This window comes from Cebus imitator, unplaced genomic scaffold (assembly GCF_001604975.1).
Source record: "Cebus imitator isolate Cc_AM_T3 unplaced genomic scaffold, Cebus_imitator-1.0 Scaffold56, whole genome shotgun sequence".
Taxonomy (NCBI): Eukaryota; Metazoa; Chordata; class Mammalia; order Primates; family Cebidae; genus Cebus; species Cebus imitator.
Window position 1 is genome coordinate 1,557,222 of NW_016107371.1, and position 16,785 is coordinate 1,574,006.

At 38.0% G+C, this 16,785-nt stretch overlaps 1 protein-coding gene across 8 annotated transcripts in view; it reads right to left on the bottom strand.

The window, feature by feature from the left end:
• The window catches only part of UBR5 (ubiquitin protein ligase E3 component n-recognin 5), a 152,430-nt gene that overhangs the window by 99,368 nt on the left and 36,277 nt on the right, over positions 1-16,785 (bottom strand). For all 8 annotated transcript variants that reach the window (XM_017528911.2, XM_037738656.1, XM_017528907.2 and 5 more), the window contains exons 2-5: positions 3,934-3,978; positions 3,143-3,224; positions 2,619-2,695; positions 1,794-1,913 (exon numbers count right to left, since the gene is read on the bottom strand). In XM_017528911.2, the coding sequence (XP_017384400.1) occupies positions 1,794-1,913; positions 2,619-2,695; positions 3,143-3,224; positions 3,934-3,978 (324 nt within the window). The remainder of the gene's footprint in view (positions 1-1,793; positions 1,914-2,618; positions 2,696-3,142; positions 3,225-3,933; positions 3,979-16,785) is intronic.

Sequence of the window (16,785 nt, forward strand, 5' to 3'; positions counted from 1 at the left end):
TTAAATAAATATAATCAAAATTTTTCCTGTTTTATCACATGAAATAAAATTTCATTTGTTATTACATGCTACTTTCAGAATTCTTTTTTATGCACTGTGTGCCTAGGACCATTAAAAGAGCATACATAACATTTTAATAAAGACAAGTGCTTTATTTAGTATAGCTAAAGAGTATACTCAACTAAATAACTTTCCTCACATTCCAAAATAAATTTAGTTTGGCATGAAAACACAAAAGCAAGAAAGTAATCATTTTGGGATTTTCCCCCCTCCCCCCGGCCTTTTTTTTTTTTTTTTTTTTTTTGAGATAGGGTCTCTCATTCCCATTGCCCAGGATGATGTACACTGGCATTATGATGGCTCACTGCAGCCTCAACTTCCTGGGCTCAGGTGATCCTCCCACCTCAGCCTCCTGAGTAGCTAGGACTACAGGCGTGTGCTACCACATTGGGCTACTTTTTTGTATTTTTTGTAGAAATGGCATTTTGCCATGTTGCCCAGGCTGGTCTTAAACTCTGGGCAACAGAGTTTCTTAAACTCAAGAAATCATCCACACACCTTGGCCTCCTGACGTGCTGACAGGTGTGAGCCACCACACCCAGGTCCAATTTTCAAATCTAACTTTTACTTTACATACCAATTTGTGGTATGTAGATAGGGAAAAACAAAAAACAAACAAACAAACAAAAAAACACTGCTTCTTCTTCCATTTAATTATATTTTGAAACTAGTTAAATTGTTTCTAGCTTTCTGTGATCTACCTTTGAACACATATCCTGACTGAAGTAGAATAATCTAATCATTAACTGGGTATTTACAGAAAATCTGGCCATTCAAGAATCAAGGTATAAAATGAATAAAAGCATCTGGCTTGAAATTTTTATACTGTTTCTTCAGTTTAACAGTACATAAACTTTAGATAAAAGTGGCTGACTGCAATGGCTCCCAGGTGTAATCCCAAAACTGTGAGAGACCAAAGCAGGAGGATCACTTGAGACAAGGAGTTCAAGACCAGTCTGGGCAAAACAGCAAGACCCTATCTCTACAAAAAAATAATAAAATAAATAAGGTTTAATTACATGATTTACGAACTTCATTAAATTAATTCAGAAAGAACTACCAGATTTGGATGCCAGAAATAAATAAATGTTAGACTTTCTTTTACCCAAGAGTAAGTTGTAAGAGATAACCAAAGATAAAATCATTTAAAATTTGAAATGAAATAAATGGCAGGCCAGGTGTGGTGGCTCATGCCTACAATCCCAGCACTTTGGGAGGCCAAGGCAGGTGGATCACTTGAGGTCAGGAGTTCAAGACCAGCCTGACCAACATGGAGAAACCCAGCTCTCTAAAAATACAAAATTAGTTGGGCGTGGTGGCACACGCCTGTAATTCCAGCTACTCAGAAAGCTGAGGCAGGAGAATCACTTGAACCCAGGAGGCGGAGGTTATGGTGAGCCGAGATCACGCCACTGCACTCCAGCCTGGGCAACAAGTGCAAGACGGATGGACGGAAGGAAAAAGAAATAAGTGGCATAAGTGACATTATAAACACATGTAAACAATGTGCATATTTTTAAAAGGTCAAGAGCCTACATTAATTGTAATTAGCCTGTGTGGGTTGTTTTTATCATGGTGGCTCAACCTGCGCAATATGAGCTCCTGCCCAGTGTTCAGGAGAATTTTCCTACTTCATCACTAGATATAATATTGAAGATGATCATTCAGACTGAGAGTATTCACAGGTACAGACCATCTCCATAAGATGGTGCCTTCAACTGGCCACAACTTACCCCAAGGTGTTGCCTGCCAGCCTGCCCAGAGTCTCAGAACCTGAGAGAAACCACGGGGAGTCGCTTGTCCTACCAGGCCTTGACGTCCTCCCTGCCCCCGAGTTGCTGTTCAACTTTGACCTGGGGGAAAACAAGAGGTAAATTTTTGAAGACCAATATTTTTAAAATCCTTGTTATTTCAAATTGCATTGCTTAATTTGGAAATGATCTATAAAATGATTTCAGTTAAAGAGTAGACTTGACTTGGTACCTACCAAACACGTAATATCATTCTTCTGGTAACCTGTTTCTGTTAAGTGATTACTGGTTTCCCTGCTACTTTTAATGTTACTGCTTTGGCTATGAATCATTGCTTGCATAAAAATTAAAATCAAACTGGAAAGTAATAGTTTCACTCTGTTTTGAAAGCATCTAATGCTGGGCGAGGTGGCTCATGCCTGCAATCCCAGCACTTTGGGTGGCCAAGGAGGGTGGATCACCTGAGGTCAGGAGCTCAAGACCAGCCTGGTCAACATGGTGAAACCCTATATCTACTAAATATACAAAAATTAGCTGGGTATGGTGGCGGGCACCTGTGATCCCAGCCAATCAGGAGGCTGAGACAGGAGAATCACTTGAACCCAGGAGGTGGAGGTTGCGGTGAGCTGATATCGCGCCATTGCACTCCAGTCTGGGTAACGAGCGAAACTCCGTCTCAAAAAATAAAATAAAATAAAATCATCTAATTTTCTGTGATGCTTTAGGTTGAGGGTTACCAAAATCAAAACACAAGTTTAATACCTAAGAGCTAAATACATATTAAATAGAAAGGACATAATATCTTACCCATCATTATTATCAGGTTTACCCAATTCCAATCTGTCTGGCTGTACTGAAAAACCAATCCTGCAAACTCTACCATCCTAAAAGCAAAGAAAAGAGAAGAAATTCTCCAAGTAAAAATGTGCATCAAAATTTGAATTTATTCAACCAACAGATTTTGCGCCCATCACTGTCAATTCAGAAGAAAATAAACTCCCTTCCAAAAGGTGCTCACACCTGAGTTAGGGAAATATACGACACATACACCATCAAGAAACCAGCAGAAACTAATTTACAACATCTTAATCTGACAAAATTCAGAGTAAGAAAATGACTGGATTTGGGAGACTCCCCCATTCTGTTACTAATTAGTTTCATGCTCTGGCAAATCATGTAAACTTTCTCTGGGTCAGAGGAGGAAACAGAACTGGGAGATCTTCGAAATGAGTAACTGCTGTTTTCCTGGGATAATGGGAGAAATACAATGAAGTATAATTCTATTTTAACTGTTTATTTTTCATTTCTCTATCTTAGAGTGAATAATTTACCTCAAGAAGAAAGGCAGCATGATTTGGTCCCACCACACACTGTTTAATAGTAGCCTGTTCCAATACATTTAAAGGGGGGTGGCTGGGAGATTTAAAAAAAAAAAAAAAGAAAGAAAGAAAAAGTAAGTAAAATTATTTTTTAAATGGTAAATACATCATTAAATTTATTCTTAAATTCAATTATACAAAAATAGTTGGCAAAACCTCTTTTAAACTAATATTTATTTTAAAGCAATAATTGAAAAATAGTATCTCCATAATCATTTATAGTATCTCCTTGTATGCCAGATTTAAAAAAAAAAAAAAAAACAGTATAAATGCAATCTATAATTCAAGTAAGCCTAACTCAAAAAGGTTAAAAGATTCTTAGTCTAATAATCACATTAATCTTAATCACATCAAGCTACCACCTAAATATGAGTTTTTTCTTAATAAAGAAAAATCGTGCCGGGCGCGGTGGCTCAAGCCTGTAATCCCAGCACTTTGGGAGGCCGAGGCGGGTGGATCAAGAGGTCAAGAGATCGAGACCATCCTGGCCAACAAGGTGAAACCCCATCTCTACTAAAAATACAAAAATTAGCTGGGCATGATAGTGCGTGCCTGTAGTCCCAGCTACTCGGGAGGCTGAGGCCGGAGAATTGCTTGAACCCAGGAGGCGCAGGTTGCGGTGAGCCGAGATCGTGCCATTGCACTCCAGTCTGGGCAACAACAGCGAAACTCCGTCTCAAAAAATAAAAAATAAAAAAAAAAATCGTTCTTTGTCAGAAGATTTAAAATATTTTAATTCTTACCTGTTCAAATTATATTTGTTCAGCTTCTCAGAAACTTCCCGTAACCTTTAAAACAAAACAAAACATTAACAAACAACATGTATAGATCTTTTGTAAACAAAATAATTCTGACAGGTACTTGTACCATTATGTTGGTAATTTCCAATAGTAGTACACAAAACAATTGCTATGGTAAGAATGTTTTTCATCTTCTTCCATTTTTGTCCCAAAAAGATCACAAGCAGACTCTGCGATTCCCTTCCCTCACCCCTTCCATTTGCAACCTCAAGTAACAATAACAATCGTACTAATCCCATTTTCCCAGTAATCCCAGGTGAGAAAACTGAAGCTTCTAGAGTTTATAGAAAAGGTAGCAGTAAAGCTGGTACCTGAACCAATGCCCAACCAAAGGCTCATCTGTTTAAAAACAAAACAAGAAAAAAAAAAAACTGTTATCCACGCCAAGAGATTCTTGAGTGCACATGGATACCAGGAAATGAAAATAGAAAGCAGAATTGACTTAAGGCACCATCTCAAGTTCTTGAACGGTCTTATAACCGAAAACTGAATAAACCAGAGCATCAATGTCTTCATCTATATAAAGTAAGGATAACACTCACTTTTAATAGCATTTAAAACAGTATTGAACAGATTTTTTAAAATCTGAAAGGGCTACATAACAAAGATATATTAACTTGTATTTTGTTATGATTTTGTTGTTTCTCTTAAGAAAACAGTCTTGAATATAAAACACGGTAATACCTAAAATAAACTAGGTACTTTGTCAACCTAAGAAAGTCATTTTACAATGTAAAGATGTAATCAAATGTAGAGATTTTAAGAGTTCAATTCTATTAAGTTATCAAAAGAAAAATACTGCCTGATCTGATCTTTTAAAACTTTTTTCCGAAATAATTCTTGTAAAAGTAAACCGAGAATTTTAGGAAGCAATGGGAAAAACTAGAACATTAAATCAATAGAAAAGTCCACGAATTCTGCTCTCTAAAGAGTAACAAAAATGAATCAAATCAAATTTCAATCATTTGTACTAACAGAGGAAAATGTTATACATACTCCAAAAATAAATGACATGTTAGAGCCAGTGTAGAGTAACAAAAATGAATAAAATAAAATTTAAATCATTTATACTAACAGAGGAAAATGTTATACATACTTCAAAAATAAATGACATTTTAGAGCCAGTTTAGGACTTAAAAACTGCCACAAAGCATATATAATCTATGGACAAATAAGTATTTCAGTAAGAAATTCAATTACGAGTCAACTGTTCTTTAACTTTACCCTGTTAAGTTCTATCCTCCTAGTGAAGAGCATCTTTCAAAGGCACACAGTAACTAATACCGAATTGTATTCAGTAGCTAAAGTAACTTGTAGCTAAACTAACAGAGTACTTTGGTAGCTAAAGTAAGGGAGGAGTCTCGCCCCATTGCCCAGGCTGGAGTGCAGTGGCGCAATTTCTGCTCACTGCAACCTCCATGTCCTGGGTTCAAGTGATTCTCATGCCTCAGGCTCTCTTGGGTCGCTGGTATTACAGGCGCTGACCACCACACCCGGCTAATTTTTGTATTTTAGTAGAGATGGGGTTTTGCTATTTGGGCCAGGCTCGTCTCAAACTCCTGACCTCAAGAGATCCACCTGCCTTGGCCTCCCAAAGTGCTGGGATTACAGGTGTGAGCCACCGCGCCCAGCCTAAAGTAACTTTCAAATGCGGCCATATTTTATTTCTCTCTGAAGAAGTCGATACTTACTGGTGATGTTACTCTCACTCCTAAAGAACAGCATCTGATCATGTGTGATTTGGCCCCAAATAAAATACATTTTCATTTTTGTAGCCCAGTTTTGCATTTACTTGCATTAACAAAACATGTTTTCATCGGTCCAAGAAAGCTAAGCTTTTTCAAAGAATTCCAGTTTGCCCACTTAAAAAGTACACTTCCGTGTTCCAAGATAAAATACTTTAAGAATAATGCACTGTTGAACCCATGAGCTCTGAGAGGAGACTGACTAGAAAATAGGGAGAAGATAAACAAGGGTAGGTCTGCTCTGGAGAGTAACAGCAGCCTTTAGAAGACCCTAAGAAGCAGCAGGAACTCTCACTTTCCTGGGTCCACATTTACTATGAGTAATTTACAAAAACTTTTCACCAGGGTACAGCCAGAGGGTTAGAAAGGGCTAAGAGAAGTTTTACTTCGCAAAAACCACAGTAGTGACACTTTCAGAAGATAACTTGTTCAGTGGCATGCAACTAAACTCGTTCATTTCCATGCCTTTGTTAGTAGCTCAAAACTGTCTCCAGAGCTGTCACAAAATATATACTACTGGGAGAGAAACAAAAAGTGTCATGTCAAGGCCTTTTTCAAAACTGGACAATGCCTGCTATTAAGAATTAAATGTTTCCATGGCTCCAAATATCATTCCAAATATATATTTGTAAAACTAAAATAAGCTTTGAGGATATCAGAATGCTAAAAAATATTTAAACTCAAGAATTCAACAGCTAATTTCAGGCTACTGGGGAGACACAGCAAATGGTTATTGCTATAATTAAATTTTCTAATCTTACAAGTCCTGGTGAGACTCATAACCACACCTCAAATACACATCTGAAATGCACATCAATTTGTACTGGAAACAATGCCACCAAATAGCAAGAAATCTGCGATTTACTCCCAACTCATCTACCACTACCTGGGCTCACTAAAAGTCCAGTAGGTCTCAAGTTCTCATCTCTGTGAAGAACTGTTTTAGTCATCTCTGGTTCTGAAAATTCTAATTCCTGAAATTCTTATTTTTTGTCTTTTTGAGACTGGGTCTCACTCAGTTGCCCAGGTTGCAGTGCAGTGGTGCAATTACCGATCACTACAGCCTCAACCTCCCAGGCTCAATCTATCTTCCTGCCTCACTTCCTGAATAAATACAACTACAGGCATGTACCATCGCACCCAGCTAATTTTTGTATTTTTTGTAGAGACAGGTTTTTGCTATGTAGCCCAGTATAGTCTTAAGCTCCTAAGCTCAAGGGATCCATTCGTCTTGGCCTCCCGAAATGCTGGGATTATAGGCATAAGCCACCGTGCCCAGCCTCAGTCCTGAAATCCTTATGAATGTATGAAAAGCAAGTGTATCAATGGAAGATATATATGTCATGTTTACACAGAAATAGCACTATGATATTCATTTTTTATTGTACCCATTTGAAACTTTCAAATGCATTTTATATAGACATTTAAAATACTTCCCCAAATATCAAATTTTTTAAAACTCTTAAATTCAGTCGATAGATTTACACAAAATGTATCATCCTTTCGAATCTCAAGACACTTATCCTGACTAAACTGGGCCCTACAAATTAGTTTATATGAATCCAGATAACAGTGACAAATAAATCTTCACCCCCAAAAAAGTAAACTATAAGAATACTTGATTCTCTTTTACATCATAGAGTCCTCAGTAGACAGGCAAATCACGGAATCACTGCAGGCCAGTCATAACATTTGTTTAAAGTTGCTGAACTATCCATGCTGTTCCCCTCCTACAGCCAAAAAAAATTTATTTTTTTATTTTGCTAATTATTCTATATAATAGAGACTCACCCACTTTAAAGGATCTTCATACAATGTTTACAATAAGCAATACTACATAGGCAATAGTAACAAGTTTATCCTCTCTTTAAACTCGCACTAAAGCTCACCAAATTCTATTTCAGAATAAATCTTTACATACGGTTATGAAAAACAATTTTAAGAGTACAACACAACATTAGACAATAACCTCATTGGCTAGGGGCAGTAGCTCATGCCTGTAACCCCAGCACTTTGGGAGACCAAGGTGGGCAGATCACCTGAGGTCAGGATTTCAAGACCAGCCTGATCAACATGGCGAAACCCCATTTCTACTAAAAATACAGAAGTTAGCCGGGCATGGTGGTGCACACCTGTAGTCTCAGCAACTCGGGAGGCTGAGGCAGAAGAATCACTTGAACCTGGGCACGGGGTGGAGAGCCAGTATCAGTGAGCCAAGATGGCACCACTGCACTGCAGCCTGGGTGACAGAGCAAAACTACGTCTCAAAAAAAAAAAAAAAAAAAAAAAAAAGAAGAATATAACCTCACACAGGTGAACTTTTGTGAGGTAACACACAATGAACAGGTTAGCAAAAAGCTTCTGTACACTTCTACTCTCTACATTTATTCTATATTCTGATTAAATAAAGTATTTCATTCCTTTAAATGTATAGATCATTTTACAGATCTGGAGGCTGAAATTTTTCTTTAAAGCAACAAAATTAAGGTAACACCAAACTGATGTTAACAGAGACAGGAAAACAGTGTAACGGTACTTGCTAAAAGCTAACATATTTCATTGCTATACCTGAAATCCCCTATAATTTCAGTCTCATTCTCCCCAAATTTAACATTACAATTTCAAAGATAATTTATCTTCCCACTTATCCTGAACTGGCAACAGCACTTAATACTGGTTCTTCAGTTTCATAATTCTCTGCCTACCTCTAACACGTAACACATTTGCATGTTCAGACAAATACCCCTAAACTGCATTAAACCTGACGGATCCTTTCTTGCTGAATTTCTAAAGAAAAAAAATCCTAAAAAAAAAAAAGAAAAAAAATCCTATAAGGCCTCAATTCTCAAAGACAGAAAAATATTCCTGACATCCCATTTTCTACAAAGTGATGGTTTCTAGATACCTGGAACTGTTAGACGAGGTACACCTACCCGTGTGTCATGATTCTCAGCAATCTTCTTAATGGCAAGAGTGGCATCATCTGCCACCAGTGCATTTCCTCCAGTCTTGTTCCACTTATTTCCCACCCAGTTCAAATGCCACCTCTTCCACAAACCTTTCCTGGTAGTTGTAATTTCTTTTCTACAGAAGTCTACAAATTCTTCTTATATCTAGTCATTTGTGTTTCTATCTGAACTGTCTTCACAGACTCTAAGCAAAGACAGAATACAACTTGCCAAGTCTTTTCTTAACCCTCTGCTTTCTGGATACAGTTCCAACAATGAAGAAAGTACATTACTGGTACACAACTCATTTCAGAAGCAGAAAATGTTCCAGATCTTAATCTCAACAAAACTAACTCTCCAGGTCTTCAATCTCAAATTAGACAAGTGAACAGTGTGAATATACAGATTTCTTTTAAGATAGTTGCCCATGAAACTCTTAAAAGGTCACTTAACATGGAAGGAAAAAAAACACTAAGTAACTCAATAAATCATATTAGGAAACTGCCTTTAAAGTGACCCTACCCCAACTCTGGATATCCACTCATGGAATAAAACTTTTCCATACGTATATAATTCCATTTTGAAGTAAAGGGCTTAATAATTCATGCAAAGAACCAACAGATACAATCAGTGAAGGCTACCTACAACACTAAATCACAGACTCCTGTACAAAAAGTCTTAAAATCTGTGACAAGACATATTCTGATAGAAAAAGAAATACTGTAGGAATCTAATTTCTGGCATTTCTCCAAATGCAAACCGTCTAAATCTTAAAGCCTAAGTCTTAGAGTGGTGGTCTTACCCCATGCCTTTTCTGGGGGGGAAGGGGGGGCACAACTACTGTGTACTACATAGATGGCAGAGACAAGCACCTCTCTAACAAGACAACCTTTCTCTAACCACAGAAAATGGTCCTCGGTTAAATTATGCACTTTCCTAAGTACACAGGCAGTCAGTCCTCAATTTTCACACAGTTCTTTTACACAACTCTTGCACCATATCATAAACACTGCCACTTCTTAAATGCTTCTTCTCATGCCAACTGTTTCACGTTATAACTGATATCAATAAATTCAAACCATCATGTGGTGGTCCCACCTGCCAGCCACAATAGCTGGGGGAAAAGGCTATATAAACTTTGGGACCTTTCTGATGATCATTTACTTGTGCCAGCATCTAGAAGGCACATTCCCACTCTAGCCCCACCCCCAGCAAATTGAGAGCCTGAACTAGCGTCAGTCAGTAATCATGCCCAGCCTAGGAGGGTTTTCTCTGAAAGTAAACCCTAACCTTTGGTTGTGATGGAAAATACATATAATATTCTTTTAACACAGTTTCCTCAGCACCTTCCTTTCTTCACCCCTTATAATGTTTGATTCTCAAACTTATTAAATATCAGGACCACCTTATACTCTTGAACTACTAAGGACCACAAAAAGCTTTTGTTTATGTGGGTTACATATGTTGATGTTTATAACACCAAAGTTAGCCCATAAAATTTCTGAATATTTTAAAAATAAACTCATTACATATGGACACAAATTTCCTTCCTATAAAAAATTTTCCCAAAAATATCTAACAGGCGGACTGTTTTACATTTTTGCAAATCTCTTTATCAGGCTTCATACAAATTTGATTCTATGATCTGCTTCTGCCTTTACTCTATCACAGAATATTGTTTTGGTATATAAAGTATATGAAGAAAAGCTGGCCCTAGATATAAAAGTTATGGGAAAAGTGAAGTATATTCTAATATCATTTTCTGATAACCACAGATATTATTCTTTGATATTATACCAAACTTCAACAAGTGATTTCTTAAAGGTTGAGAGCAATGTGGAAATCTGAAACCTATCAATGAACTTTGAATTACTCAAGCATGATTTTGCCATCTGAACCAGTGTACACTGGTCATTTGGAAAACATTGATTTATTGACTGACACAAATAATCAAAAATCACATTTGCTAATGTTACTATCAATCTACAGTGACAAACTTCCAGTAATGGGTACAAGTTTCCCAAAATTCTAAAATTTGCTTGAAAGCTCAAATTTACCACTATAAACAGATAACTTCGTTGTTTTCCTTAAAGTAACAGGCTTACTTGTTCATTTTCAGGAAATGTCTGTTAAATATCCAAGTCTGAATAACTATTATTTGTCAGTCAGTCTCAAATAAAAATGGTTTCCATGAAGAAAGGGTACAACTAAAACAAATGCCAAAGTGCTTTTAAAACGATCTTATGCTCAAAGGTAAAGATTTAATAAAGTTAGTAACTTTTACTGTTTCATCAAGAACACTGAAGTGAAACTGGCTTTTTCCCCCTACAAGAAACACAAAGAATATAATGACAATTAGTTGTACAGTTTGGTGCCACTGCTTTGCTTTCTGTCAAAAAGCCAGTATTTTACCCACCACTGCTTTTAAACCACAGCACAGATGTCAAAATGTTGGAAAAGTCTCGGTTTTATTATAAAGACAGTTTTGACCTCAGAGCCCCTGTAAGAGTCTTGGAGAGCCCCAAGGTCCACAGACACACTCTGAGAACTGCCATACTGTAAATGCACGGTGCCAGTAAAGTGACCAATACTAAATCAATGGCGGGGGTGAAGGGGAGGAGGAATTAGTAGCAGTTCATTCTTCTTACTCAAACAGCCACAAATGCCAACCAAAATAACCTCCTACTTATATACCTTTTAAATGCTTCTTAAATTATGGATATTCTTTTTAACTGATAGATATATTTAGGGAGTACATGTGATATTTTGATACATGTATACAATGTGTAATAATAAAATCAGGGTAGTCAGGATATCACCTCAAACATTTATCATTTGTGACAAGAACCTTCCAAATCTTCTCTTCAAGCTATTTTGAAATATACAATGAATTATTGATAACTATAATCAACATACTATGCTACTGAACATTAGAACTTATTCCGTATTACCGTATTTATGTACCAGTTAACCAGCCTCTCTTCATCCCACCTTCCCTGCTACCTTTCCCAGCCTTTAGTAACCACCATTCTTTCTAGTCTACACCTCTTAGAGATCAACTTTTTTTTAGCTCCCACATATGAATGACAACATGTTTTTGTCTTTCTGTGCCTGGCTTATTTCACTTAATACAATGTCCTCAAGGCTCATCCACGTTGTTGCAAATGACAATATTTCATTATTTTTTTATGGCTGAATAGTATATATACACCCCTTTTTAAAAATCCAGTTATCTGCTGAGGGGACACTTAAGTTGATTCCCTATCTTGGCTATTCCGACTAGCGCTGTGATAAACATCTCTTAAATATATTGATTTTAATTCTTTTGGACATATGCCCAGCAGTGGGATTGCTGGATGATATGGTAGTTCTATTTTTAGTTTTTTGGGGAACCTCCATATTGTTTTCCATAATGGCTGTACTAATCTACATTCCCACCAACAGTATATGAGAGTTCTCCTTTCTCCACATTAAATTATGAATATCCTTTTTTGTTTGTTTGTTTAAAGACAAGGTCTAACTATGTTGCCCATGCCTCAAACTCCTGAACTCAAGTGAGCCTCCCACCTCAGCCTCCCCAGTAACTTAGAGTAAAGATGCATACCACCACACCCAGCATTGGATATTCTCTGATACTACACCAAAACTCAACAAGCCATAGTTTCTCAGGAGTAAGTTACAATGTTAAATCTGAAACCCTCTCAATGAATTTTTCATACTGTTAGAAAAATCCATTAGTCTAATTCTGCACTTTGAATACATTGTTTGTCCATACCTGATTCTGGTTTTGCTGTTGCTGGTTTTTTTTTTTTTTTTTTTTTTTGAGACCAGTCAGGGAATCTCACTCTGTCACCCACGGTGGAGTGCAGTGGCATGATCTCAGCTCACTGCAACCTCTGCCTCCCAGGTTCAAGTGATTCTCCTGCCTCAGCCTCTTGAGTAGCTGGGATTATAGGTGCCCGCCACCATGCCTGGCTAATTTTTGTATTCTTAGAAGAGATGGGGTTTCACCTTGTTGGCCAGGCTGGTCTCCAACTCCTGACCTCAAGTGATCTGCCCACCTCGGCCTCCCAAAGTGCTGGGAATACAGATGTGAGCCACCACGCCCAGTCCCTGAATCTGTTTAAATTATAAAATGGTGTAGCAGCTGGGTATGATGGTTCATGTCTGTCTGTAATCCCAGCAACTCACGAGGCTGCAGGATCTTTTGAGTCCAGGAGTTTAAAGTGAAATTGAACTATGATCCCCACTGCACTACAACCTGGACACAGAGCCTAGCAGCTATAGGCATCTGGGTTTGACACATAAGAATTAAAGAATTACTCCTTCACACACTGAACAAGGTTATTTCCTTGGTGAAAAGTAATCTGACCAGTCTTAAAATTCAGATTTCAGCTTGTACATTGATCCCTAATAACCTTTACTCAGTCACAAGCCTTAAACCACATTTGGTCTCACTTTTCTCACATACTGTCTACCCAAATAAATCTGTGGCAAGTAGCAAACATCTGACTTTACTCTTGCGTTAACTGACCCCAAATTATACAAAAGACAAAAAACAGAAGATGTTTTTTGTGAAGTAAGTTCCATCTGTTGGCTTCTTGAATCATAGTTTGTAAGGAGGACTTACACTTTTACTTATTTATTATATTCGCTTCTGTTGCCCAGGCTGGAGTGCAATGGCGTGATCTCGGCTCACTGCAACCTCCACCTCCCAGGTTCAAGGTGATTCTTCTGCCTCAGCCTCCTGAGTAGTTGGGATTACAGGCATGCACCACCACACTCAGCTAATTTTTTGAATTTTTAGTAGAGACGGGGTTTCTCTATCTTGGTCAGGCTGGTCACAAACTCCTGACCTAAGGTGATCCAACCACCTCGGCCTCCCAAAGTGCTGGAATTACAGGTGTGAGCCACCATGCCTGGCTACTTACACTTTTATTAAAGCTTATGAAGATGATAAATGCCAGTTTATATATAATGCATTCACATTATCCTAAATAAGAATATTCACCTTCAAAATGCATTCAAAAAGAAAATGAAATTTCTAAATATTGTAACTTCATAAAGTGATATAATTTTTTAATGTGAACTACTTCTAACTATTCCCCTTAGTATCATTTTTAGTTGAAACTGTCAAAAGATTTCTATTAAACTGAGAAAATTCATGTTTCTCTAGTTTGCAAAGAAAAATGCTCTGCAAACTAGAGAAAAATTACATTGTATTCATCATTTCATCAGCTAAACTTTTTTAAAAATTTATACCCACAACCAATTTCTTCCTCTAACCTGAAAAATATTCTTATTAGAAATTCCTATATTGTATCACAAATAACACTTTTCCTAATTAAGTGAAAAGGAGACCAAAATCCCAAACTACTGGGGCCATTTGAAAGATAAACACATCTCTGAAAAACAAAATGCTGAACAAGCGCACGCAGACACACGCACGCGCGTGCGCGCGCGCACACACACACACACACACACACAAAGTCATGTTCCTTTAAATCAAAATCAATCATGTCATTTCCACCTCCATTAGAGATAGGAAAGGGGAAAGAATACACATGCCAAACATTCTTTTCATGCTAAGAAAAGATTCAAGATATGGGCCTTATACACTAAGTATTCTTAATAATTTCATAAGTCCTTCTGTCTTATCTAATTTCATTTGCTTAACAGTAAGACCCTACATACATACATACATACAAGAATCAAATTATGCTAGCAGATAGGACCAAAACACTTCTTCAGAGCTCCTGACCAAAAAAGTGTCGCATCCGACCAAAATTTCAAGGGAATATACTTGGCTTTCTTTACCCACAGACCATCCACATTTTGAATACCTGTGACTTCATTCCTTAAAGCATCTGCCAAATGCAGATAATGTATTCAAATTATTACAAATTCAATTTTAACTCTACATACAAATCAAACATCTCATGAGATAGCTGATGTACTTCATAGCATAAATACTGCTATCTGGCAAGCTATTCAGTCCTTGAGAAAGAACTGTAAACTGAGATAAAATATCTATAATGAAATCTGATTTCTCTAGAGAAACAAGACAATCAGGGGGTTATATTCCTGATCAAAGATCTTTATGCCATCAGATTCTGGAGATTCATTGTACGAGATTTACTGAGATGGCTTCTTGTTGCCATTTTATTAATATCAAAGATGAAATCGCAGTTTTGCTGCCTTTGAAATGGTCATTTTACATCCTAAGCTGACATCTCATCAGTCCCAGGCACCACACCTGCCCTCTTGTGAGGGATCAGCTTGGTGAGGTGCGAAGAGCATGCTTTAGTGTCACAGAAACCTGGGTTTGATTCCATCTCTACTGTTAACCGGCTCTGGAATTTTTATAGGGCTTATTTTAACACCCCAGAGGCATGAAAGGTTTCTTAATCTATTAAATGCGGATAGAACTACCACTTGTCTGGTAATGTTGCTGTAAGGACTCAAGATAATTTTGTAATGTACCTTGGAAAGGGCAGGCACTTAAGTGTTCAATAAATGGCAGCCATTATCAATATTACTCAACTGTATTTTTCATCCTTGGATAGCTCACTATATTGCAACTTCAACTCTGCCAAGTTCTGGTTTGAAGTGGTTCTCAAACTAAATAGGGCCCAATTTGATTCCTAAGATCTGCTAGGAACTTGAGGGTCCAGGGAATGACAGCCAACTCTGGGAATTCTTGGAAAAGGAAATCTGTGAACACACTGTAACTCTTTGTTTCTTATACATGAGTTTTTATTTCAGAGTTTTTTCTCTTCTTGTCACTACTGTCACTCTAACCACATCTCTCTTTCTCTTCCAGATGCAGCCTGTACTCCAAACACAATTCCCTAAATTATACTCACAAACTACTCTCTTCTTTTTGTTTACATACCTATTCCCTTGCCCTTAGAATATCCATATCCCTTACGAATGGCACTGTCAGAAAAAAGAAAACAGGTAGGTAGGTGACAGATATCAGACAGACTGATAGAATAACTATATCCCTACTGCCTTCTGCACGTGTAGCTACTAGTCTCAAGCCTACAACGAAATGAACTGTGGGAAACCTTAATTCATTCACCCTTTACTCCAGGCTAAACTAGGTATTTCTCCGAATTCCAATATACCTAGTGCATACTTCCCAACAGCTTTTCTTTCTTTTTTCTTTTCTTTTCTTCTCTTCTCCTCCTCTTTCTCTCTCTCTGTCTCTCTCTCTCTCTCAGATAGAGTCTCGCTCTTGTTGCCCAGGCTGAAGTGCAGTGGCGATCTTGGCTCACTGCAACCTCCACCTCCCGGGTTCAACTGATTCTCCTACCTCAGCCTCCCCAATAGCTGAGACTACAGGCGTGCGCCACCACGCCAGCTAATTTGTTTTGTACTTTTAGTAGAGACAGGGTTTCACTGTGTTGGCCGGGATGGTCTCGATCTCCTGACCTCGTTATCTGCCCACCTTGGCCTCCCAAAGTGCTAGGATTACAGGCATAAGCTGCCACGCCCAGTCTCAATAGTGTTTCTTATACTCAAACTATTTGTATAATAAAATATACAAGTATCTCTCTCACTGCCCAACAAACTCTAAGGTGGCAAGCATTATGTTTTACTAATTTCAAAATCCCCAATACCTGACACATAGTAAATGCTTATTTATATGGATGGGGGGCTGAATACAGGGACATTCATGTCTTAGCTCTAAGCTCTACACTGCTTCAAAATGGATTTGAGACTTTTTAAAAGCCTTTTGAAATTTTTTAAATGTTTAAAAAATAATTTTTGGCCAGGCATAGTGGCTCACGCCTGTAATCTCAGCACTTTGGGAGGCCGAGGCGGACAGATCACTTGAGGCCAGGAATTCAAGACCAGCCTGGGTAACGTGGCAAAACCCCACCTCTACTAAAAACACAAAAATTAGCCAGGGATAGTGGTACACGTCTGTGATCCCAGCTACTTGGGAAGCTGAGGCACGAGAATCACTTAAATCTGCGAGACGAGGGGCCAGGCGCGGTGGCTCAAGCCTGTAATCCCAGCACTGTGGGAGGCCGAGGCGGGTGGATCACGAGGTCAAGAGATCGAGACCATCCTGGTCAACATGGTGAAACCCC